The sequence below is a fragment of the Panthera onca genome, chromosome B1, assembly GCF_046562875.1.
Source record: "Panthera onca isolate mPanOnc1 chromosome B1, mPanOnc1 haplotype 2, whole genome shotgun sequence".
In the NCBI taxonomy this organism is placed as follows: Eukaryota; Metazoa; Chordata; class Mammalia; order Carnivora; family Felidae; genus Panthera; species Panthera onca.
Genome location: NC_138342.1, coordinates 170,238,297 through 170,264,150, shown reverse-complemented (window position 1 = coordinate 170,264,150; position 25,854 = coordinate 170,238,297). Strand labels below are relative to the sequence as shown.

The 25,854-nt window shown below is 51.0% G+C and overlaps 1 protein-coding gene across 5 annotated transcripts in view; it reads right to left on the bottom strand.

Annotated features, from left to right (window-relative positions):
• The window catches only part of SLC25A37 (solute carrier family 25 member 37), a 39,570-nt gene extending 16,286 nt beyond the window's left edge, over positions 1-23,284 (bottom strand). The window contains exons 1-3 of one of the 5 annotated variants that reach the window (XM_060653245.2): positions 22,943-23,051; positions 16,354-16,474; positions 14,777-14,915 (exon numbers count right to left, since the gene is read on the bottom strand). Coding sequence is in view for 2 of the 5 variants with exons in the window: in XM_060653242.2 (XP_060509225.1) it covers positions 22,943-23,155 (213 nt within the window). In the remaining 3 variants the exon portion in view is untranslated. Of the gene's footprint in view, positions 1-806; positions 1,614-14,776; positions 14,916-16,353; positions 16,475-22,942 lie in introns of those variants that run through there. The other 4 variants (XM_060653246.2, XM_060653242.2, XM_060653248.2 and 1 more) reach the window with 4 other exon arrangements.
• Between the last annotated feature and the right edge of the window lie 2,570 nt (positions 23,285-25,854).

Here is a 25,854-nt window from a genome sequence, read left to right as displayed (position 1 = left end):
GGCCGCTGATTCCAAGGGGAACAGGGTAATAGGGGCTCGTTCAATACGAACCTGTTGTCACTCAAAAAGAGCTTGAACCATTTGCCCGCCCAGGTTGTGGCCAGGAGGGGCATCTGGATGGATGAAAGCCTGGCACTCTCTCAGTATTCAAAGGCTAAGACTGAATATTCCAAAGTTCAGGCCGTTTTCAGAGAAGAATTTAATTCACTGCTATTCCCTGGCCTCCCCGGGGCCTCCCTGACTCAGCAGCCTTGTCTATGTCATTGGCTTATAAACACCCCACCTACAAGTAAGGACAAGATGTCAGAGGCAGAACTGAAGGAACGCCTCATTCTCAAAAGTGTTTTATTTTCCTCGTATAGAGGTAAACTCGCTGAAGCACCCTAACGCCACATCAAAGAACAAATTTAATGCAAGAATCCACATGGAAGTACCCTAGAAGAACACAAAGCCTCCCCATGGCACCAGGACGACCTGGGTGCAGAAGAACAGGATGTGGCCACTGATTCTCCACATGACCATTCTGGTCCCTGCTCGCTCCTTCAGCCCTGGCCGCTCCACCATTGTGGCCTTGCGTGGTGGGGCTCCCTGTGGGCTTTTGTTTGATTTCAGAGTTCTAACACCCACCTATCCCCCAACCTCCACTTAGTTTTCCCTAACTAGGAAACAGTTATGGGATTTGCCCAAGCTCCCAGAGCTGGTCAGCACTGTGCCAGGACTGGCCAACACTCCCAGACCCAGCCCTGCAACCACACTTTGCTGAAGATTCCAACTGTGGAAATCTCAAAAATACCTTGTTCACCCACCCGCCGGCCTGATGCTCGGATAGTCTCTTGGGGTGCGGAGTTCATCCATTCAATCAACAATGACATTTTGGGCTTCTACTCTAGGCCTGACTGACTCTGTGATTAGCGCCCGAAGACACAAAGATGTCCCCTGTCCCCGACCACCTCACAATCGAAGTCTTATTCTATTTTTCAGCTGTATGCACTTCGAGGAAGTTACTCAACTTCTCTGAACTTCGGTTCCCTCATCTGTGAAAACCCCGATGTCACGTGCTTCCTGCAATGGATACATGAGAAAACTTTTCAGCGCACAGATCACCTAGCACAGTACAGGAGGTGCTCCATAAATGTTTATCATCTTAGTCATTATTTTTATAAGGGCTCCAGCACATTCCTTAACCACCACCTATGTTAACACAAATGGCTTTGAAATCTTAATAAGAACCACCACCAAAAACTGACCTAATCTTGCCAAGAAGGTGTGAGGCTTTTCCTTCCTCCTGCTTGCTGACAAATGGCTGTTTGGCATGAAGGATCTCATTGCAGGTCTGAACTGAACATCAGATGACAGAGTAGGATAGGCTATAAACCACTCACACAACAGACCCCAAGGTCCCAGAAGGAAGCTGCCAGCCACAGGGCACAGGTGTTGAGGACACTAGGCCACAGTGCCTACGACCACACAAGGTACGGACAGGAGTGAAACCTAACCCCCAGCCCCTCTGATCAGAAAGAGGCTGGGTGGGGGTGCCTGGGTGGCTCAGTCGGTTAAGCATCTGACTCCTCATTTCCGCTCAGGTCATGATCTCACGGGCTTATGAGTTTGAGCCCCACATCAGGCTCTGTACTGGCAGCATGCAGCCTGCTTGGAATTCTCTCCCTCTCTCTCTCTCTCTCTCTCTCTCTCTCACTCTCTCTCTCTTTCAAAATAAATAAAATGAATAAGAAGAAAGAAAGAAAGAAAGAAAGAAAGAAAGAAAGAAAGAAAGGCTGGAAAAAGCAAGGGGGCTACCCATTCCCACCGGCGTCCAGGCCTACAAGGCCAGCACCGCAGACTCGAGGGCCCCACCTGGGTCTAAACCCCATTCTGCTGCTTCCTCCTTGTACCTTTGCACCTTTGGCAAATTATTTCATTTCTCTGAGCCTGTTTCCTTATCTGTGAATGGGAGATCATAATAGCACCTATGTCTAACGTCTCTGTGAGGATTAAAGGAAGTAACGAATGAATGAAAAGCCCTTTGCCTGGGGTCTGGCATACAGCTGCTACTGCTCTGATTCATGTCTGGGTTTTTGGATGGTTTTTTTGTTTGGGTTTTGTTTTGTTTTGTTTTGTTTTTGGAGAAACAGCAAATTCCTAGGAAGATCTAACTTCTATTCTAATTCCTTCTTAAAATTCTCATTCCCTTGGAGCAGGGTGCCCTCAAGATCGGCCCTGGTCGGGAGCAACCCCCCGCCCCCCACAATGACTGCACACTGCGACTAGACTAGATTACCTGAGTCATCATCCGGACAGCCCGAGCAGCTTACAGTTCTGCTGCCCTCTTAACTGAAGAGAAACTGAGGCCCGGAAAAGCCAGGGGACTTGCCCACAGCACGCACAAGGGACTCTGTCCCTCCCACCCCACTTCCACATTCACCTTTCTTGGCTCTCGGTTTCTAGACGGGACCCAGCTGCTTACATTAATCCTGATTATGTAACAAAGGGAACCTGGGCAGCCTGAAAGGGAGAGGGGAAATCACCAGTGTCAGTTTACAGAGGTGCCAAGGGTCCAAGATGGCAGTGCCTTGGGAGGCTCGCTCACCTGGCCTGGTTACTCAGAAGCAAGGGCGGTTCTGGAGACCTTTAACCAGTGTGAAAGTCTGGGCTGGGCTGAGCAGGAGCCTTAAGTCCCAAGGTTCCCTGACACTGCTGGCTGCAGCCCATTTCCTGGAGGTCACCATTGTGGAAAGGGCCCTCCTGTGCTCAAGGACTTGCTCTTCTCTGAACTGCAGGGAAACAGCCAGATGGGGCCAAGAGGAACCACAGAACCCTCTGTGGGCTCTGCCCCCTCTCCTGTGGTCCACCGTCACCCTGCAGGACTTGGGCCCCCACCGTGGGCGTGGGCAGGTGCTCAGGTCTCCCGGATTCCGGAGGATACATCCACGTGATGCTACAGGGCACAGATGTCTCCACCGAGGATGTCTCACTTTCCTAAACAGGGGCAATCCTCCCAAACCGTGCATTTAAATGTGAGCATGAAGGGACAGAGCCCTGTTCCAAGAGTCAGAAGACCTAGGCTCTTGCCCAGCCCTGCCCTCAAATCCCTGAGGAACTGGGAGCAATCTAACTAACTGGGTATCAAAACAGGTTTCCACCAGAAGGTAAACACCAGAAACGGTGAGAAATTTCCTCTGTTTTGTTCACGGATCTATTCCAATTGCAAATTATCTGTCAAAAGGATAAACGGGAGTTAATAGTGATGTCTCTAAGGATGTCCTTTTTGGCTCACACAGTCTAAATCTATGAAACTGAAAAAGAATCCTTTGAAAAACAAACGTGTGTGGGTGTGTTTTACTTGCAGGGAGATAAATCTATATATCTACCTTACTGGCCATCAGGCCTACTTGCAGCGTTAAAACGTTTACCTGTATTTGAAAGAAAGAAAGAAAAAGGAAGGAAGGAAGGAAGGAAGGAAGGAAGGAAGGAAGGAAGGAAGGGGAAGGAAGGAAGGAAGGAAGGAAGAAAGGGAAAGAAAGAAAGAAAGAAAGAAAGAGAAAAAGGAAAGAAAGAAAAAGGAAAGAGAGAAAGAAAGAATGAAAGAAAGAAAAAAGAAAGAGAAAAAGGAAAGAAAGAAAAAGAAAGAAAAAAAGAAAGAAAGAAAGAAAGAGAAAAAAGAAAGAGAGAAAAAGGAAAGAAAGAAAGAAAGAAAGAAAGAAAGAAAAAGAAAAAGGAAAGAAAGAAAGAAAGAAAGAAAGAAAGAAAAAAGAAAGAGAAAAAGGAAAGAAAGAAAGAAAAAAAGAAAGAGAAAGAAAGAAAGAAAGAAAGAAAGAAAGAAAGAAAAAGGGAGGGAGGAAAGGGAAGGAAAAGAAATCAAAAAATGAAATGAAACGCAAGAGAAATTGCAAGCCTTGTGTACTGTGGGTAGAAATGTAAAATGGTGCAGCCCCTATGGAAACAGTACAGTGGTTTCCAAAAAAAAAAAAAAAAAACTAAAAATAGAATTACCATATGATCCAGCAATCCCACTTCTGGTTTATAACAAAAAAAAATTTAAAGCAGGGTCCCAAAGACATATTTGCACACCCGTGTGCATAGCAACATTATTTGTAACAGCCAACAGGTAGAAGCCACCCAAACGTCCATCTGTGGGTGAACGGCTGAACAAATGTGGTATCTTGTACAACACTATCATTCAGCCTTACAAAGGAAGGAACTTCTCACACATGCTACAACATGGATGAACCTTAAGGACATTATGAGACAAGCCAGTCACAAAAAGACAAATACTGTATGATTTCACTTACACGAGGCACCTAGAATAGCCAAATCCAGAGACAGAAAGTGGGATGGGGGCTGCGAAGGGCTGCGGTGGGGTGGGGAATGGGGAGTGGCTGTTTCAAGGGGACAGTTTTACTCTGAGAAGATCAAAACGGTTCTGGAGATTGGTTGCACAACAGTGTGAACGGATTGGACATTACTGAATGACACACTTAAGGGCATTAGGGTGTATTAGACACCTGAAACTAGCATAACACTATACGTTAACGTCACTGGAATTAAAATTTAAAACTTCATGAAAATGAAAAGGAAGAAAAAAACTGTTAAGATGTAAATTTCACGTTATATGTATTTAACACAACCTCTTTGAAATCCTCAATCTAATCAATAGCTCATTCCACATGCTGTTCACAGTCTGAGATCCTGTCACAATCACGTAATCCTCTAACACCTTTAACCTTCCTCTAAACCCCTGAAATAGCGTTTTTTGGTTTGTTTGCTTGCTTGCATGTTTTTGCCAAAGGCAAACCAGGGGTCTCAAAGGCACAGCGTGATCCCCTAGACACAGTAATATTTCCGGCTCCAGAGCCCGCCTTGGAAGGAAGCACCCGGAAGGTGAGCCCGGGGACTCCTGGACAGAAGGCAGAAATGGTTAAGATGTAGAATCTGAATCTCCATCCCTTCCCAGAGGTGGCCCCCAGCCTCAAGGATGCAGTGGTTCCCTGTGACACTGGCCCATGCCCACCCCAAAAGATAGTATCCCAGGAATCAGTACCCCAACTGCTCAGGCCAAAAACCAGCCAAGTGTTTGTATGTTACGGACCGGGTGACGACACCGATGGCAGGCCATCAGAGCCGGGGAGTGCAGGGGACCCCCTGAGCGTCGTGGGTGACGGCTCTCCTGGAATCCACTCCCGCAGGCCCAGGGAGCCGGGCACCTTGAAGCCCTGCATACAGTTCTCATGTCAAGTGTGGTCCTGTCAGCTTCTGCAACAGCAGCTTCCACACCCTTCACAGAGGCCACACCTTCTAAAGCATGCCCCACTATTAGCCTATTAACCACAGGAAGAAAAGACTTTTCCAAGCAGCCCTGTCGCCAGCCTTCTCTTGCTCATTTCACTACTTATAATTACATCAGGTGATGTGTCTGCATGCCTGTCTTCCATTAACGTCTAAGGGCATGAAGGAGGGGACAGCCTCATGGCATTTGTGATCTCAGGGTCCTGGCAGCGTGCTTTATGCAACAGACAATCAATACGCGATTGTCGAGAACTCAGAGGTGCACAAAATTTTTTACCCGCAGGCACATACAAAGTAGGCACTTGAAACCCCGCTGACAGCTGTCTCCGGGCTGTGTCCTGCAGCACGATGCACATCATCATCTTCTGGGGCCTGCCACATAGAGGGGCAGCCCCATCAGAGCCGAGCTCCAGAGCGTATCCTCAGCATACGCTGGAGGTCTCAGCAGGGCTTCAGGGGAAACTTCCCAGATGTTACTGAAAGCCAGATTTCACACAAATGCTAAGATCAAATTATCTCCATAATGCTGGCTGATTTACAGGTGGGTTGGGTCAGGTCATAGCCGGAGACGATGGTCTCCTATGCTCTTCACACACCTTGCACACCAGCCAATAACAGAGAAAGAAAGCCAAACGCCAGAAACACCAGGCTTGAAGTTCTAAGCGTCTCAGGGGAAAGACACCGAAGGAAACATCCTGAAGATTCATATTCCAGCCTCTGGAACCCGCTCACATGCACAAACGTCTGCATGTACAAACTGTTTCATAAGCTTTTGGGGGAGTCATATTTAAGTTTTACTGGATGCCGAAGGGAAGGGCAGGAACCTACAATCATGGGTGAGCTTTCATGCCGACTAAACCCTCATCCTGGAAAAGAGAACTTGGGTGTACGATTTAAACTGAAGCCATCTTGGGGCGCCTGGGTGGCTCAGTCGGTTAAGCGTCCGACTTCGGCTCAGGTCATGATCTCACGGTTCATGGGTTCAAGCCCCGTGTCAGGCTCTGTGCTTTGAGCACGGAGCCTGGAGCCTCTTTCGGGTGTCTCCCTTTCTCTCTACCCCTCCCCCACTCTCAATCTGTCTCTCTCTCTCTCTCAAAAATAAACAAACATTAAAAAAAATGAAAAAAATATAAGCCGAAGCCATCTGATGAGAAGGGTTTCCAGAAGTGAGAGCACAAGACTGGCACGGGGGACGCGAGTGAATGGCCTGAAAGTGGTAAAACAGCAGGGTTTTTCTCCCCACTCCATAAACATCGTCAGTGTGCCGACAGGGGTCCTGGGGCTGAGTGGTGCAGGGCACCAGGTCCTTGCCTGCAAAGAGTCTGTCGTCTAGCAGGCACAGGCAGAGTAAACCAAAAGTCGCACAAATAAAATATGGCAAAGTCTAAGGACCCTGAAGGAAAGCAAAAGGACAGCAAAGGCATGAGACCTAATTTACACGTGGGGAGGGGTCCTGGAAGTGACTTGGAAGCCAAGAACTGAGGCTGGGTGAGTCAGGCCAAGTGGAGCTCAGGACAGAGGGGCTACGTGAGGCACAGGTAGTGCAGGTGGGGGGCGGCCAGAGGCCCTGAGAAGGCTGTGTCACTGGCAGCCTGCTGAGTTCCCAGGGGATGAGCCCAGAAAGGCACAGAAGGACACAGAGCCCACGGGTGTCCTGAAAACATCATTTTATCCTTCAGTCTGTTCGGTCCTGACCTCCTGCCATGGATTTGCAAACAGAAAAGGAGGAAGAAAGGAGGTGAAGAACACAGGAGAACGTTTCTCATTGTGAAATCCAAATAGGAATGCCAACCATGAGGAGCAGAGGTGTTCCTGTCACCAGGAGGGGACACGCCTGAGAGCCTCCCAAGTGAGGAACCCCCCCCCAACCTGTCATTCACCACAACGCTTCCCCCAAACACTCGGGTCATCTGGGCTAACTCATCTGTGCTTCTGGCAATGCTGTGTGACCTTGGCCATGCCAGCTGACCCCTCAATGACTCAGCTTCCTGGTAGTGAACTTGTAAAAGGTCCCCAGCAGGAAGGAGTCAGAGTCATAAACAGGGCCTTCCAGAAGCATCTGCTACATGTCTCCCCTTGATTCCAGGGTGGGGCTGTGACCATTCAGCATTTCTGGAATTGCCTGAATGAATGGTTTGCAGCCTTTAAGCATTGTACTTGGAGGTTTAAGTAAATCAAACAGACTATAATTTCTAGGCAGGCACTCTAGGATGCAGGGACCCCAAATGGTATATTGGCAGCTGACTCTGGTCCCTGCTCCTCAGCCCCCTAGCATTCCAGGGCAGGGGTCTTCCGGTGTCCTCCTACAAACAGAAGTGCTTGTCCCTCTATACATTTCAAGTCAAAAGGGGGTGCCCAAAAGTAATACTGCCCCATGGAAATAAAGAGTGGAGGGACACCTGGGTGGCTCAGTTGGTGAAGTGTCCGACTTCGGCTCAGGTCATCATCTCACAGTTCGTGGTTTTGAGCCCTGCGTCAGGCTCTGTACCAACAGCTCAGAGCCTAGAGCCTGCTTCAGATTCTGGGTCTCCCTCTCTCAGCCCCTTTCCCGCTCACACTCTGTCTCTCTTTCTCAAAAATAAATAAACATTAAAAAAAAAAAAGAGTGGAAAAAATTTAGAATCTTGCCATTTTACAGATGAAGAAACTGAGACTGGGACAAGTGACATGTTTTTCTCAAGGTCACTCAGCTGGTGGGCCCCTGATTATCTTAAGCTAATTACAATTCACCCTAAAATACAAATGTTTCATGTGCCTGTGTTCACAAAGAAAAGGCTTTTTTGCCTTGCCTTTTTCTCAGTTCGTTCCCTGCCCTCCAAGCTCAAGTCCTGAGTTGACAAAGTTCTCCCTGTCCCTTAAACTGGCTGCTCACAGATCAGAAATCTGTTTTCAATTTAAAGCAGTTCCTGGTAAAAGTCCAGCTTTGCAGTGACTTTCAGTTCTTAGGGTCTACAAGAGAATTTCAGAAACTTTCTTGTGACTGGATTATCAGAAAATACAAAAGATCCCTGAAAGAGACACCCACAGGAGGTCTGAAACGAGACTTTCCAACTCAGGGTCAGGGGCAGCACCACCAGCGGGCTCAGCAGCCTGCGGAGGGACAGTAATGGAAGGTGCTGCCACCTGAGGCCATCCTGGCTACATCGCCATCACCACAAACTGCACGCACTTCCAGCCCCTCCTCCACCTCCTTCGGAAACTTGGAAGATTCTTCTAGAAGCACCGAAGGAGCTAGGAGTCTTCCAACATGTCAATATACTCCTTGTTGTTATTACACTGTTTTTACAGTGAAAAGTCACTTTTGAGGCTGATATTCTTAAAGCTCTAAGTGCCAACCATAAATATTCAGTAATTTGCAAAGCAAGTTCACGTAACGCTTCACCCTTCCTGGCCTGCGTGAATATGTGTACGTTAATTCAGTTTATTATCTGAGAAGCCAGGAAAAAGTTTATTATCAAAGATTCCAGGGGAAAAAAATTAACACAATTACATTAAAAGAGAGCTCTCTAGTCTCACGTACTTTTTAGGATTTTAACCATTTCACTGATGGCTCCTGTCCCGACCGGGCACTTTCTATGGTATAACTTGAACCAGATCAAATCTTGGCTTCTATCCCGACCATTTCTTCTGGATAACAGCTCAGCATTGTCTAACGACACTGAAAAGGCCCACACACGTCCTCCTTCAAAACACTCAGCAAATAGATTTGGTAACAAAGACCTCCTGTGCCAGGGGAATCCGCAGACACAGAAACAGAGGGCTGGCCTCGGGGTCAGCCGATTCTTGTCCATGTCACCGGACTGGCCTTTTACAGAAACAGGACTCGGTTTCCAGAAGCTGCGAGTTCCAGGAGCTTCTGTCTAAACCTGGCTTCATACAGACACCAGGGGAACATTCCTCAAGTTTCAGGCTCTTTATCAAAACTGCCAGAGACTGATGGACCAGCCGAGGGACTGTACTCTGCGTTTTATAGGAAGCACCACCGGAGCCAGAGAGGCTAAAAAGGAAAGAGAGGACAGGGTAGAGTGTTCAGCTACATAGTTGCCTTTAAAAAGTGCTAAGGAATGACATGAGAAACTGAGTTTCAAGAAAAGGTCCAGGTGCCATGGGGCTCCAGATCAATCTCACTGTTTGTCGAGTCTTTCTCTCATAACCCTACAAACTGTGACCTGTGCCAGTAAAGGTCATTCAGGCAAACCCTAAACCTCCACGAGTCATGTGACTGTATTTAATTTTTAGCCACTTCTCTGGCTGCTGCTGCTGCTGGCATTTGCCACTAATGCTACCCATTAATTATGAACCAATTATGAGCAGAAATGCCTTTGACATGACAGCTTTCCTCCCTTCCTCCTGGTTTCCGCCCTCCTCGGGGCTTTAGCGCTGCGGTAAAAGTTCCTACTCAGGGAGGAAAAGCCACCAGGCAGTCGCTGAGTGGCCAAACGGAATTAAAATCCCAGAACACGGGGGAGGAAAAGAAGAAATTTCAGAAAACAGGGGTAGAAAATTTCAGAGCGGGGGGGCAGGTCCCCTGTGGAGGCCCCAGTGTGGTGACCTCAAACCACAAAAACTTTCTCTGCAGATTCTGCAGTCAGGAGGCTCAGGACAGAACCCCAAGATCAGAGTGTCAGAGGGGTGCGAGTGTCCTGCTTATGGCCAGGCACCTCGGGGACAGGAAGTGACAGCCTAGGGGAGAGAATCACATGGTTTTGTTTGAGTATCTCTGTCTCCTTTGGTCTAGATGTGGATCCTGAGCCATTGCCCCAAGGGGCCCTTTCCTGACCCTTCTGGATGAGGTTCCGGGCCCCTGAGTACAGGCTCAACACCTCCTACAGGAACGACTCATCCATACGTCTGTCCTCTGGGCCACATAGGGACTTCCGTGGGCAGAGACCCCAGAGGTGTCTCGAGCCTTCTGGCTCCCTCATGCCCAGCACCCATGCTCACTCTCCATGTGCCCCCCTCCTTAATTAATCTGGTCACCGAGTGAAGTCCAGGGGCCGAAGTTACATTTTTGCAAATGCCTTTCAGCTCTTCCACGTTTCTACGAACCGAGCTGACGCAAGCCCACATTTAGCAAATAAGCCGTGGAGACAGTGACTAAGGAAAGAGACCGACTCAGTTCTTCAGTTAAAGACACGCCCCGGGTTTGCCACACATGTACACACACACCGACGTCTTTCCTTTGGGAAGGCTTCCCTGCTCTGGTCGGACTCCTTAGATCTGCTCGTCAGCTCCTTTCGTCCAGGCTCGTGACGGCCCTGGGACATCCCTGGGACATGCCCCGCTCCAGGGGAGTGGAGCACTGCAAGCCAGAGGCAAGGCCTGGCGCGTCCCCCTCTCGAGCAGGCCTGGCTGGCAAGCTTCCCACGGGCTGCCGGTGTCTACGGCCAGGCCCCGGGCAAGCGAGGCGCCGGCACTGCCCTCAAAGCGGGCAGCACGAGGAGACGAGGACTGGAGGACCTCGAGACAAAGGCGTCTGTGTCCTACCTCCTTCCCCTCTTACTTTCCTGTGACCGCAGTCGTGAACAAACAAGGAAAACCGAGACACGAGGGACCGAGATGGGAAAATCCCCAGCCCCATCTGCCTGGCACGCAAGGGGCAGACTCACTTAAAAAAAGGACAAGCGAGCACATAAAATGCAAACCCCCCCCCCCGCGAGATGAACGGGGCCCGACGTCCCCTGCACGTGGCCTGGTCACTCACTAGCCTCAATCTCAGGAGCCACACGCAGCTCCTCTCCATGCCAGCCCGACAGAGTCAGTGTTGGGTGTGTTGTTTTGAGCATGCTCGGAGTACTACCCGGAGAAAGAGGCGGGAGCAGGCTCCCGCCTGCTGGTCTTTCCTCAACAGATGGGAGACTGTGTAAGGAGAGAGGTGAAGTGCCCGCGGCCACGCAGCTGCGGCGAATCCTACAGCGGCTGGAAGAAGAGCCCGTATTTTCCATTGCAGGGAGCAAACCTTACCCCTTTAACAGGATCCCAGTCTGATAGTAAATACCGTGACCTGGCACCTGCAGACAGCTTTATACTTTTTCAGCAGCAGAAAGGCTCGTTCGCTGCAAGCCTGGCCATCCTTTCTTCCTGGATGCACTAAGTAGACCTACCAGGAAGGTAAGTCAGGCATCGCTACCCTTCCCCGTGTAAGATAAGAAAACTGCTGCCCTAGATCAAGGAACTCTGATGTAGAGCTCATCCCAACAGGCCATCTTTATACCATGATTTGCAAAACGATTCTCAGGCCAGTCCAAATTCAAATCACTATACTGAGCCCAACTTTTCAACTCCCTGCTGAAAAGAGAAGGTGCCTCTGCAATTCACTCCAGAGAGTGAAGCCACGACTTACCTACAGCAACAACCATTTGTCATCATCCCCTTGCCCTCTGTACTGGAGTATCTGACCAAAGAACTCCTATGTATGTGTTGGAGCCCTGCATTCCACACCATACTTTCTGACCAAAGAACTCCTACGTATATGTTGGAGCCCTGCATTCCACACCATACTTTCCCTGCTGGCTCTCCCTTAATTCCAATCCCTCCCTCCCAATAACGTGGCTGGGGCCGCATCATCTGCTCCTCTCAGAACCCAGCCCAGGGGCTCTGCGGCCATTAACATGTGAGTCTACTCCCCACCTCACTTGTTGCTCTCACCTGCTCCCTTCCACATTCTCCCCCCTTAGCTCTGGTGTAGCAGAAAATGCTATTTTTCTGAAGCTGAGTTTTCTCATCTGTGAAACGTGAAACAGTACATGCCTTTCCCACCTTCAAAGGAGAGCTAAGAGAATCAAAAGACAGAATGCAGATCGAAACAATACAAAAATACTGCAATATACAAGTGCAGAAACGACATACAGGCATAGGCAGGCCTTCAAGTAATAACGCTTTTAGAAACAATATAGGAGCTAAAACGAACTGAGTGCTTAACAGGTACCGACGCTATTCTTAACACTCTAGGTATGTCATAATTCAATATCATAATTCTCATAGCAACACTGAGGTGGGTCCTCTTATTATCCCTGTTATTACAGATGAGAAAAATTAGGCACAAAGAGGTTTGTCTGGGCACTGTCCCCAGGCAGTCTGGCCCCAGACCCTGCGCTGTTAACCTGAGCTGCTCTCAATCATTAAGTGTATTGCCTCTGATACGATCTGTCATTATCTGGGCAGGTCAGGGTTTAGAAAAGCTGCTCACAAATGGGATCCCACCTGATCCCAGCCCCGTCAAATAAGGAAACAGCAATGTTAGTCTAAGACTAATATTAGGGGAGTCTGGGTGGCTCAGTCAGTTGGCTGACCCTCCAATTCTTGATTTTGGCTCAGGTCATGATCTTACAGTTCCTGAGATTGAGCCCTGTGTCCAGCTCTGCGCTGAGAGCTTGGAACCTACTTGGGATTCCCTCTCTCTCTCCTTCCCTCTCTCTCTCTCTCTCTCTCTCTCAATGCCCCTCCCCCACTTGCACATGCACGCTCTCTCAAAATAACTAAACATTTAAAATAAAAAATAGGGGCACCTGGGTGGCTCAGTTGGTTAAGCATCCGACTTCAGCTGAGGTCATGATCTCATGGTCCGTGAGTTTGAGACCCGTGTCGACTCCGTGCTGATAGCTCAGAGCCTGGAGCCTGCTTTGGATTCTGTGTCTCCCTCTCTCTCCGCCCCTTCCCCGCTCACACTCTGTCTCTCTCTCAAAAATAAATAAACATTAAAAAAAACTGGGGGGGGGAGGGGCACCTGGGTGGCTCAGTCAGTTAAGCATCCAATGTTGGCTCAGGTCATGATCTCATGGTTCATGGGTTCAAGCCCCACGTTGGACTCTGTGCTGACAGCTCAGAGCCTGGAGCCTGCTTCAGATTCTGTGCCTCTCTCTCTCTTTGCCCCTCCCCTGTTCACATTATGTCTCTCTCTCTCTCTCAAAAATAAGTATTTAAAAAAATTTTTTTAATTTCTTAGATAAATAAAATGAAATAAAACATAAAAAGAAAAGGCTAGTATTAGTCTATTAGACAAGGAGGCACTAGCCTAGAGAAGTAACTTGGCCAAAGTTTCAAAGCTGGCCAATGGCAGGACCAGGACTTAACTTCCTAGGGCCTACCCTGCCCCAATTGGGTGCCCTTTCTAGGGGCCTCAAGGCCAGCACAAGCCTGAACACACACACACCCCTGCCCAAAGGAGCATCTCAAATGTAGCCCTTATAGCCAGACCAGGGAACAAAAAAGCGGTCACTATGAGAGATCAGAGCAGGGCTTTTGTCAGCCAGACCTCGGGTGCCACTGCTCTGTGTCTCTCGCCCGATGCGTCCCATGGATCCAGAAGCCCCAGAGAAAGTCCCCTCAAGTGACACAAAGCTGCAGCCCCTCAACTTGACCCAACAAGGGCCAGACATTTCTAAAGCTGTTATGCAATTCTTGCTTCAACCAAGCTGCTGCTGGGATCTCTATTTCAACACGTTTTGTTTTCTCTTCAGAGAGAAAGCATGAATGTGAAACCATAACACCTCTTAGTGACCAGACAACGGCCCTTCCCGACCGTCTGGGATTACTGGTAGGGTGGAGGATGTTTTCAGAGTTACCTTCTGGGAGCCGATTTCAGCTTCCAGAATGACTAATGACCTCAGGAGCAAGGAAGAGGACTGGGGGGGGGGGGGGGGGGGGCGGGGGGCGGGTGGTACAACTGAGGGCCACTGTCTCCTCCAGGGGAAGGAGCCAATTCAAGATTGCTCAGCAAAGAAGCCCAAAACAATGCTTCCCGGCAGGCTCCAGACCTGCAAGATGGCAGCCTGAGTCCAGAGTCCAGACACCCCAGACCTTGTGCCTATTTGAAAGCAAATACCAAGTTGGGCCATTCTTCTTTTCAGAGAGAGCCAGTCCTGCCACCTTAGCTCAAGGTCTAATTATAGGGAGCAATGCCCCGGGAACAGGGGCCGGGACTTATTTTTGTTGCCTGATGTCTAGCACCGAGCCTGGCAGGGAAGGAGCTCAGTAAGTGGGGAATGAAGTGGGTGGCCAGATGAATTAACAGCCTCACTGGGGGAAACACTGAGACTTGCGAGTTCTACTGCAAAAAAAAAAAAAAAAAATACAAAAGGGCTGAGAAAGTCTTTCTGTGGGTAAGATCCACATGGATTCAAAAACCACACATACACACACACAAATAAAATTAAAACTAGCATTTTTTAATAGCATATTTCAAAGCACTTTCGTCCCCACGTCTCTGTAAAACAACCGTGTCTGCATCCATTCAACCGGTATTCACAGAACAGAATACCTTTATCTGTCTTGCTCTGGCCAACACGTCAGAGCAGGAGAGGCTCTGGGTATCTCACACTACCCAAGGTTCAGGCTTTATTCTGAAAGCAACTAGGACAGCTGGGGGAGTGGGCGGAGAGAGACACCATGTGACATGAGAGGCAGCCGATGGGGCTGGGCCTCAGCCCCCCTTGTGGGCTCTGCGGCACTTGAAGAACAGGCTGGATTTTCCATTCCAATCAGCTAACCTTACCTTTTAACAGGATCCCAGGTTGATAATGTCATGCCCTGGCACCTGCAGAGAGCTTTATACTTTTTAAATTGTGTTCATTGTTTAAGCGCGGTTCACTGCAAATCTGGCTGCATTTTCTTCTTAGAGGCAGTAACTGGACCTGAAAGGTGGGCAGGACGGGCACTGTGACTCTTCCCTGCTTAAGAAAACTGCAGCCTGCCTAGAAGCTGGAGGCCTCAGAGGTGAGGATGACCAGGAGTGATTGACAGTAATTCATTCAACAAATCCTTAACTGAGCACCTACTATGTGCCGGGTGTGGTTTCCGGCAATGGGAACAAACGAGAGAACAAAAGAGCTAAAAGATTCCCGCCCACTGGGAGCTTACATTCAAATAAGGGGAGACGAACCATAAATAACATATAAATAAACGTACAAAGAACACAAACGATAAATAAAAGTAAAGGGCACTGTGTGTTAGAAGGTAACACACGCGGTGGAGAAAAACAGCAGAGCCCGGCAACGGGGAAGTGGGGGCGAGGAGAGGGAGGGCATACTCAGTCGTGACTCGGGTGGTCAGGGAAGCCATCACTGCAAAGGAGACAGTGAGTCCCCTGAAGGCCCCAAGGCGGCCCCAACGGGAAGGAGAAGAACAAATCAAAGAGCTATCACAGATGCAGAAACGGAAGGGTCTTGGAAACATACAGGGGGAGGGGGGAGAGTGGGCAGAGGCGAGAGGAAAGCTGACCACAGTCGCCACGTTCCTGAGGGAGGGGGCCCAGGCGGGAGCGTGGCCATCATGGACACCGAGACAGCCAAGTGTGCGACATGGCTGTGAGGCAACAGGACAGCCGGCTCCGGGGAAGACGGGACCGGAGACACCAGTCCGCCATCTACGAGTTATCAGGACCCAGGCAGAAACGGAGACACGTGTCCTGAGGGAAGAAAAGAGAGTGGCTTCCAAGGAAGACCAGGCGGCTGCCCCACATCAGAGGGGCCAGGAAAACGACGACTGGATTTATTAGCAAGGAGATCACCAGCAGCTTCCGTGAGGGTGCAGCAGAGTGGTGGGCACAGAGCCAAAGGCCTGGCCAGTGGGGGGTGGGGGGAGGGGTGGACAGGTGAGGAAGGAGAGGCCGAGTGCCCACGTTCCTCTCACAACACTTGTTATTTTACGGAGAAAAACCCTCGGGGCACATGGGGTCAAGGTGAGATGTCTGGGGTCTGTCTGTTATTTAAGACGGGACAAGTCTGGGCTGTACCGATGCTTTTAGGAGGGAATCGCTGGTCGGGGGGAGGGCAAAAGATACCGAAACTGAGTTACTCAGGAGATGACCGAAACGACTCCCATCATGACCGTTCAGAGAGCACTGGTGCTTTATCTGCACTGCCTCGTTTAAGTCTGTCCCAGCCTTCTGTCCGGGTAGGCCTCGGCATTAACCTCCCCACTCTGCCAACAAGGAGACTGAGCTGAGACAGGCCCCTAATGTGCCCCAGGTGCAGAGCCAGGATTGAAATGCAGGTGTATGTGGGAGGTCCCCACACACCCCCTTTCCCTAGGCCCGCTGGTTCATCTTTGACAGAGGAAGGGCCCTCTTACCTTAACGACAGTAGGAAGGTGGGGAACGGCACACTGGTTGGAAGGACAGTGACGGGAAGGTGAGCTTGACTGGGGTCCTGGTTTCTCTATGAACTAGAGCAAGCAAGATGCCGCGCAGAGGCTGAAAAAGCAGAGGGATGGGAGTTTGAGAAGCAAGAGCATGGTCTGGAACGGCTGTTGAGACTGACCAGAACCCACAGCAGGACAGGCTACGGGCCCCGGAGGCGTGGGCATACACGGCGCCAAAGGAGGCAATATGGGGCTTTTCTCCGGAAGGGCTCGGCTGCCCCGTGGGTCGATGGGTCATCCAAGACCGGGGTGTGGGCAGGCAGGTGCGGGAAGAACCGAAGGCAGGAAACGAGAGGCCCCGGGAGTGGATGCACGGAGTGGGTCATAGGCCCCAGTCTGGATGAAGGCGACAGGGACAGGCTGAGAGGGAAGAGAAGAGGCTGAGACCTAGCCCAGTGTGGCCTGGCTGAGACATCTGGACTCAAGACCTCCAGGTGGAAAAGGTGGGGGTTAGGACAAGGCCCCATGGAGGTAGACGCCATCAGCCTGAGGGGCATAAAGAACGCAGGGATTTGGATGTTCGTCGGGCAGTGGCCAGGAGGGGACATTCTCGGGTGATGACAGCATTCATTCGCGGTGGGAGCAGTCTGTGAGCCAGACGCCAAAGCCCCGGGGGTGGGGGGGAAGGGGCTGCAAAACCACGTTGGTGCCCATGACCCCCGGGGAGCACTCACTGCACAGCAGCTACTGTCCTCGGTGCTTTAGGGACTTAACCCTCACAGTCACTCACAGGCAGCAGTACCGCCTGCCTCCTTTTCACAAACAGGGAACACAGCACAGAAAGAAGGGACTTGCCCAAGGCCACACTAAGGGGAGCCAGGGCCCAGTCCACACAGTCTGGCTCAAGGGTCCCTGCTCCTCACGAGTCCGCCTCCTGCCCCTCAGCGTAAGTCAGGCTGGAGGCGGAGGCGAGCAGGCGACAGGAGAGAAGAGGGAGGAGAGGAGCATCAAAGGAGGAGAGGCTGATAAGAGGCTAGTGGATAACGGTGCCTGGGTTTGAGCTGATGGGAATCCTCCAGGAAGGAGCGGCCTCAGGAGAAGAGCTGAATTTCTCTCAGCTCAGGCAGGCAGAAGGAGCACAGGGTGAGGCTATGAGGGAGCTTGTTACAAGGCACTTCCGTAGGGTCTGACCGATAACGAGGGAAGAAGAAAGCAATGGACAGCTGGGTCAGGAGAGAGAAAGCAGCAAGAAAGTTAGTGTCTGCATTTTACAAAGAAATGACACCTCAGAGAAGCTAAGTGTCCTGCCCCAACCAGTAAGTCAAAGACTGGGCTCTGAATCTCCCCAGGATAGTTCTCTGAGGGTGAGACATCCGGCTCAGAAAGAGATGGAGGGAAGGCTTATATAGTTAAAGACAAAGGGATGAGATACTTCTCCCCTATGAGAAATGTCAGCCGTGAACACCCCAGGTGGAGGTGGGGAGGGGAAGGGCCGGCTTAGGGCTCACGGTGCTTCCTGAAGCGCCCGGCAAAAAACAGCATGACTGTAGCCATGTGTCTGCAGCCAGCACCCATGAGGCCAGAGGGCTCACTGAGGTTTAAAAAAAGCAAAAGAAAACTCTCTGAGAAGGAAATGTTGGGTACTAGGAGAGATATGAAGAGAGCCAGAATGTTCTGGAGTTTAAGAGAGACTGCCAAAGGCTTCATTCAACACACAGAAGCCAGTTCATCCAGTGGGTTGGGGAAGGGCAGCCCAACTGGAGTTGGAAGGGGGGGTCAAAATCCCATTAAAAAAAAAAAAGGGAAAGTGGGACTACAGTTGGTCATTGCTCCAAAGAGCAGATGGGACAAAAGTCCTCATGAATGAGATGGCCAAAGGTGGTGAAAACAGGCCCAAATGAAAACCAGGGAAAGGCAGGGGAAGAACACTCCACAGAGCAACGCCCTCTCTTCCCCTGTGACATGTGCACACCCCTGAGTGCTTTAAAGGACCCAGTCGGTTAAATCCCCCATGAAGCCCCCACTGCCCCTCTCTAGAGGTGAAGGCGCCTTCTCTGCCCACTAGAATCCCAGGGGCGCCCCCTCAAGCCCTCTGCCCCAGCCCACCCCTCCCCCACTTCCGGGCAGACGGGGCTGGGTCAGATCCGCCCCCTCCTCCAGCGGCAGGCCTGCAAGGTGCAGATCCCGGCTCTGGGCAGCAGCACGGGTGCTCACGAGGGAGAGAACAGGACCCGAGTTCAAGGGCACTCCTTTCTTGACTCCCTGGCCCTCCCAAATGCACCTTTTAGAAAAGCACCTCCCACTTAAGGACAGAAAAGAACGGAGGGGAGGGACGCGAAGGAGACAAGACAGGAGAAGAGAGACAGAAAAATCATTGTAATTTTCTCGCAAGAACTAGAGCAATTTGGGATTTCACGCTCTTTTGAAGCTGAATGGCATCTACTGAACTGCACTGGGTTTTGAAAGCTCTGACGTGGGTGGGAGGGGACTCTGACTGAGCACCCTTCCTACCAGTCAGCCTGCACAGCTAGGCCCTGGTGGAGCAAACTCCGGGGTGAGGAATGCCGAGCCCTCCTGGCACCTGCCTGGCTCACTCCTGCTCAGAGCTCAGCAAGGCCAGCGATGCAACCACTCCCCCCCCCTTCCCCGAAGCCAACTGAGCTTTCCAACGGGCTCAGCACCCACAGGCTCCTAGAGAGAAGCCTGAGCCTCACACCCTCACCATCAGCGCCACGGGCCCGGCTGGGCAGGAGGCCTTCTCCCAGCAGAGTGAAGGGCAGCATTTCCCTGACTAGCAAAGCAAGCAAAGGTCTGAGAAAGGGTCAGCAGAAGTTCCCTCGCTTCAAATCTTTCCTGTTTCCTTTTGCCCCTGCTTTCACCACCACGGGACTCAGCATGGTCTAGAGTGGTGTGCCTAATCTGGATGGAATTTCCTCCTCCACCCACCTGGCATTCTCCCCACGGTCTCGAGCGTTCCCGACCAGGGCTTTTCACCGCCACCCCCACGTGCTGGTCTAGGTGACCATGCCCCTTGCCACTGTGGAGCGCCGGCTAGAGAATCGTGGGGAACCTGCTGCAAAAGTCCCAGTTGGAAAGGAATGAGTCATCGCTACCAGTTGGCAAAAGCCCTGCAGAACCCTCGTGTTCCCTACCTTGGTACGATGCAGGGGCTCAGAACGGATGGCAGGGCAGGGTGGCTGGACCCTTCATGGGTTAGTAAGCACTCACAGTCTACCCCTGGGGACTGAGAGAAGAAGGCACAGGAAGAAGCAGTGAAAGTTTGCGGAAGGTCTTCCAAATAATGCTTTAATAATCACAGGCTGTTGCGACTGGAGCTCAAGAGGCATTAGTGCCCATCAGGTTCAGTGTTCTTCATACTTTCTGGGGCCATAAACCCCAGTCGGAAGAGCGTTTTGCACAGCCAGCCAGGGAATACACACACACACACACACACACACACACACACACACACACACCAATTTCACTAAGCAACACTCTCCTTACTGCATGCCACACGCACTTAAATTCTGAACTCTCACCAATCTGTCTTTCTTAAAATGTTGATGCCATTAATGAGTCACAACGCACAGTTTGAAAAACGCAGGTCATTAAAATGACACGGGGGGTGGGGGGATGGGACTTCATGGGAAGGCATAGTGAACATAATACTTTAAGGCATTAGTAAGGCTGGCCTTCTGCCCCTGTGACCACAAAAGCAAGGAGGACAGGCTCAGTGGTGAAAGCGGCCAGCACCAGCTTCCATGATCCCCACCATCTAGGACAGAAAAACTAGAAAAAGCAGGCCCACTCGATACTCTCACTTAACGTCACATGATCAAAGTTCAAACTGTGTGCCTTATAAAATTAAAGAAAACGTTTTCTTCCAACCTACAGTTCACACTGACTTGGCTTCAACCGTGATAATTATCAGGAATGTCAAGTATCATAAAGGAGGACGATGAGTGTTCTGTGTACATACAAAGGGGAACAGGTTAAGGATGGGGAGACATACTGAACTGGTCCACTGCCCCCACTTTCCAATGACAAAACTAAGGCACAGAACAGTGCCTAAGTCATGAAGCAAGTTAGGGGCAGGGCTGCGAACCCGACCTAGGGCTTCTGACTCCATTACTCACAGTCTCCATCACCCAAAACATTTAAGCACACAGTCGAGGTCTCCCCAAATGGAGCATTTCCATGACTGAAGCATGGACGCATCCCTGATAGGTCATGCTGGGCACGGACAATTCTGCTGATCTTGGCAGACCTTGGCACTCTGCTGCAGCCCCCCCTGGGCTCATGCGATGACCCATGCCACTTAACTTTCTCTGTGCCTTTTTTCTCAGCTGAAATATGAAAAGAATAATCCTTGCTACCCGCTTCTGGGAAAGTGGTGGTGAAAAGCGAGGTGCTCTAAAAGCAAACCTGCATGCTTAAAAACAGAAGAACTCCTTAATGATTAGCTAACCCAGGCCTTCATTTTACAGTCAAGCCCCGTAAGGCGAGTGACTTATCTAGGACAGCCAGACCAGCTCCAGCTACCGCATGCACCCTGTTACCTCTATCCACAGGTGAAAACTGCTAAGTAAAGTAACACTAAGTACACAGTGACATCTGTAGCCAAACAGACAACGTCTACAGGGCAGGAGGAGGGGCAGGGAAAAAACTAAACAGAACACACAACTTAAACATGTAAGACAAATGTCTCTTTAGGGTGTTGAAAAGGGAGTTGAAAAGGCATGACTAATTATTTCCAATCCTAAAGATAAGCTACAGTGATGCGCTAAAGCGAACTCTGCAAAATCTCTGAAACGGTAGAGTTCCTCAATAGAACGTTCATCTCTGAGATGCTGTGGGTCTGGTGCCTGCTCCAATAACACCTCCCTGCCCCTAACTTTTTAGATACTCTGTCCAAAGGCACTGGAGACAACAGCTTCAAATATGGGAAATTTTATTACATGTGAGGGATTCTTTGCTATACAAATGCCACCTGGTATCTGTCCAGGGTCTTCCCTGGAGAAGCTTTGAAAGCCTAAGAGGCAAGATCTCCCCGCTGCCCTCCATAACCCTGGTAGCAAGGATCATTCCCTTCATTCCCTGCTGGCATGCTGGACAAGCCAAAGGTGTGATGGCTCAGGCTCAGCGGCATAGTTACAGGCTTGGACCTCACCTTTCCTCAAAGGCTCACGCTTTCTCTCACTGGATTGGTGTCTATCTGTCCACTGACGGCTAGCTCTAGGAGAGCTGTCCAGTGCAGGGAAAACCCTCTAAGTCAGACATTCTGGTCCTCACACCTCCAGTGTGGGGCCAGCATCAGCAAGAAGATAACAGCTGCAGTGAGGGAGCGCTGTGAGCCCTGCCTTTCAAGATAAGTGCCACCAAAGCACACTGGGGCTGGAGTCCGAGGAGGCAGGTGGAGTATCAGCCTGGCAGGTTAATCAGTTTGCTATCTCTTTGCCTCAGTTTCTTCATCTGTCAATCCCTGGGTTGCTGGATGAATTAGTGGAGTTATGCTTACAAAAGTGCAAGGTGTCAATACCCGCATTACCTTCCTGCCACTCGGTGTCCTGGATAGGCGGACAGAAGGCAGCTCTCGGTCTAACAGGAAAACTCCTGGCTAACGCTGCCTCTTTGCAGAAATGCATGTAAAACTACCTGGGGAAGTGACGGGCAAACCGAGTGTCTATTACACAACCCACAGTAAGAGTGGTAGAGCTCACGCTCTCCTTGCCTGCCCGCCTCCCTGCAACAAAAAAAGAGAAGGCAAATGTCAACGCAGGGCTCGCTGCCTCTAGGCTGCTCAGCTGCCCGAACTCCTGGGGAAGAGGTGCAGAAACCCCGTGAGAAGGGGATCACCTAAGGGCGTCGCTGAACCGGTATCTCCAAGAGAGCTGCTAAGAACCAAGAGAACCCCTACCACTCCTACGCCTCCCCAGAAACCCGGGGAGCAGGAGCAGGAGCAGAAGCACACTCGGGCCAGAGGGCGCGCGGCCGAGCCAGGGCCACGTTTCTCCGCGCCAGCGTGGTTAGCGCTTCCCGGCGGCGAGCTCCCTCGGAAACTGCGCACGTGTGGGCAGCCTTGGCCACCCTGCACGGACCAGAGGACACCTCTCGCCGCGGCTCGGACAGGGGGCGCGCCGGCGGGAGCCACGAAGAGCTGGGACCCACCGAGCCCTACGGTCGCGTGGGCAGACGTGGTAAGACTGTGCAGAGCTGCAGCGATCGCTTCCTCGGGCACTCCGCCGCCGCCGCCGCCGCCGCCGAGAGCAGGGGCGCTCGCCAGTTCCCCCCGCCGCAGCGCCGCGAGCAGCCCGCGTCGGGAAGGCGGCGGAGGCAGCGGTGCGGGGCGCCGGAGTGAGCACCCCCGTGGGCAGAGGGGCGCCCCCCGGGGCCCCGGCGCGAGGCGGAAGGAGTGGCGCGCTCGCCGCGAGAGCCGGGGCGCCGGGCCCACGCCCGCCACAGCCCGGAGGAGAGGTGTTTTCGGGGCGCTCCCCCAGGCTGCTCTTGCGCGGGATGCAAACGCACGCGCGCACGCTCCCCTCTTTGCGCCCTCCGTGCCTACAGTCTTCTCGCGCCTCACCTTCACTGAGTCTACCGGGTACATGACCGAGTGCTCCAGGATCCCGGCCATCGCTCCGGCTGTCATGTGGGTGGATAAGGAGGCGCTGGTCGGCAGGTTCTCATAGTCCTCCGACCCGCCGTCCTTGCAGCCGCCGCCGCCGCCATCTCGGCTGTCCCCATCCATCCTGCGCCCCACAGCCTGGCTCCCTACGCCGCCGCGGCGCAGCTCCATCCGCCAGCTCCGCGGGGCGCGGGAGGCTGCAGGAGGTGGGCAGGGAGGGGGAGGGGGCGAAAAACTTCACTTCTTAAAGTGGGAACCACCTCCCCGGTTTTGCGGCGCCTGACGCCATGGCGGGCTGGGGTGGAGCAAAGGGGCCCCAGACACCAATCGCTGGAAAAGAAGAGGCCAGCCGCGGCCCCGCCATTGGTGTGCGGGATAGTGGGGACCCGCCTTCCTGTGTGACGTCACTGTCCAGTGCAAATTTCCAAGCAACCGGACGGGGGCGAGAGAAGACATGGGGGTGTCCCGGGAAGTTGTACTACCTCCAGGGTGCTGCTGCTGCTGCCCTTGGGGCGGGCGGGGCGGAGGGGGGCGGGTGGTCACTGGGCAGCGTCAGCCGGACCGCAAGAGGGACGTGCCCAGGGCTGAAGGGAGATCAGGAACAACGGGTAATCTTCCCCCAGAGCCCGGAGTTTTGCAAACAGTGTTACTCAGCACGCGTTGGCATTCCTAAGGCCTGGAGTGGGGGCAGTTCCTATGGATGCCATCTATGGAGCAGTTACGATGGCTGGATGGGGGAGGGGGGCACCCGGGGCGGGTGTGTGTGTGTGGAGTGAAGTTCTAGAAATGAGGGAGGACGCACTGCGTGGTGTCACTGGAGCACCACCTCCTTTTGTGCAACACGAGGGCATATACCGTGGAGGTGACAGAGTTTAGACTCAAGAGCCTGTGCTAAGCTTCTTTGTTGAGGAGAGCGCCCATTTAATCAAAAATTTTTCTCTCACTGAAACACGTAATATAGAGGTAAATGTGTTCTCCTCTTAATTCTCACGAAGAGGCTAACGCCACCTTGCCCTGGACTGATCAAGGCATGGGTAGTCATCAGAACGCCTTTCAGCACGTTTTCCTCAAGACTGACAGGCCTGGAAGGTCTTTAGAGGCTGATCTCTGGGTGGGGTGCAGAGTGGCCCCGAGTAATATCTTGCAGCATCGCGTCTGCCTTTTAAGATTCTGCTCTCCTGGTTCTTAAACTCATCCGAAACGGACTCCTTCAAGTGTAACCAGGCTGCTTTATTTCAACCTAAACCATGTTGTCTTGCTCTGTCTGGGGGAAGGGGAGGAATCAGAGAGTAGGAGAATGACCTGTCTTTGGAAGCCTCCATGAAAGCATGGCATCTGCATATCTAAATGTGCTCATTCTGGGGCTTAAGACCTGGCACTTGTAAAGCACCAGACACCTTATCCCGGGAAGCCTTCTGGTCAGGAAAGCTGTGCCTTGAGAGATAGGAAAGGGTGGGGGAGATCCTGAAGATCTGCACCGACTCTGACCTCACCCTGATTCCAAGATTCAGGTCACAGCAACCCAGCCCCCCCCCCCCCAGGGGTTTTAGGTACAGCGATGTGAGCATTGTCAATTAAGACTGAGCATTGTCAATTAAGACTTCAAGGCAAGGGCACCAGTTTCCCATTTTGGTTAGCAGCCAGTAGTAGTCCCCAAGATGAGTGCTAAGGATGTCATAGGTAGAAGAAGCAAGCTCTTTGTTTAGTGATCGCCAGAGAAAAAATTGTGTTTACTGTAGGTGATTTTTAAGAAACGTTAATCAAAAGCTGTTGATACTCATTTAAAAATGATACTTTGGGGACGCCTGGGTGGCTCAGTCTGTTGAATGACCGACTCTTGATTTCCGCTCAGGTCATGATCCCAGGGTCCGGGGATCGAGCCCCATGTCGGGCTCTGCGCTGAGTGTGGAGCCTGCTTAAGATTCTTTCTCTCTGCTCCTCTCCCCTGCTCATGTTCTCTCGTTCTCTCTCTGAAATAAAATTAATTAATTTTTTAAAAGAATTTTAAATGATACTTTTTAACCAATACATATTTTTGACCCATTGTCCTTTCTGGCAATGTGCCACAGAAGTTTTAATATGCGTAAGCTCCCCTTCAAAACATTATTTATAGTACTAAATAATTGGAAACAACTGAAATGTTCCACTAGAGAGGAATGGATGAGTAAACTATAATTTGTATCTTAGTGGACTATTATGGGACCATTAAAAATTGTGGTTACATTACACCATAAGATGAGAAGTGATTATGATACAATGTTGAGTGAAGAAACAAAACAAAATTATATAAAGATGACATTTACAAAGATGTAAATATGCACATGGACTGAGTGAAGTGGTCATTGTGATAGTGACGTAGGATTATAGGTATTTTTACTGTATTTTTCAGACTTAAATAGTACTTTTTATTATCTCTATAACTTAAAAAGTGGAAAGAATGAAACTAGATCACTCTTTTTTAGGAGACAGTCTCCTAATGGATGAGAAGCCTTCTGAACTTGGCAATGGTGATGCTGGTGGAGAGAAGCCACCCTCTGGATGATTAAGAGGAATCTTGGCAAATGTGGACATGCCCATAGTTTTCAGAGACACCAGACTTTTTTTTCTTTGAACTTTTTTTAAATTTTATTTTTAATTTTATTTTATTTTATTAAATTTTTTCAAATGTTTTATTTATTTTTGAGAGAGAGAGAGAGAGAGAGAGAGAGAGACAGAGCACAAGCGGGGGAGGAGCAGAGAGAGAGAGGGAGACACAGAATCCGAAACAGGCTCCAGGCTCTGAGCTCAAACTCACGGACCGCGAGATCATGACCTGAGCCGAAGCTGGACGCTCAACCGACTGAGCCACCCAGGTGCCCCTATTTTTTATT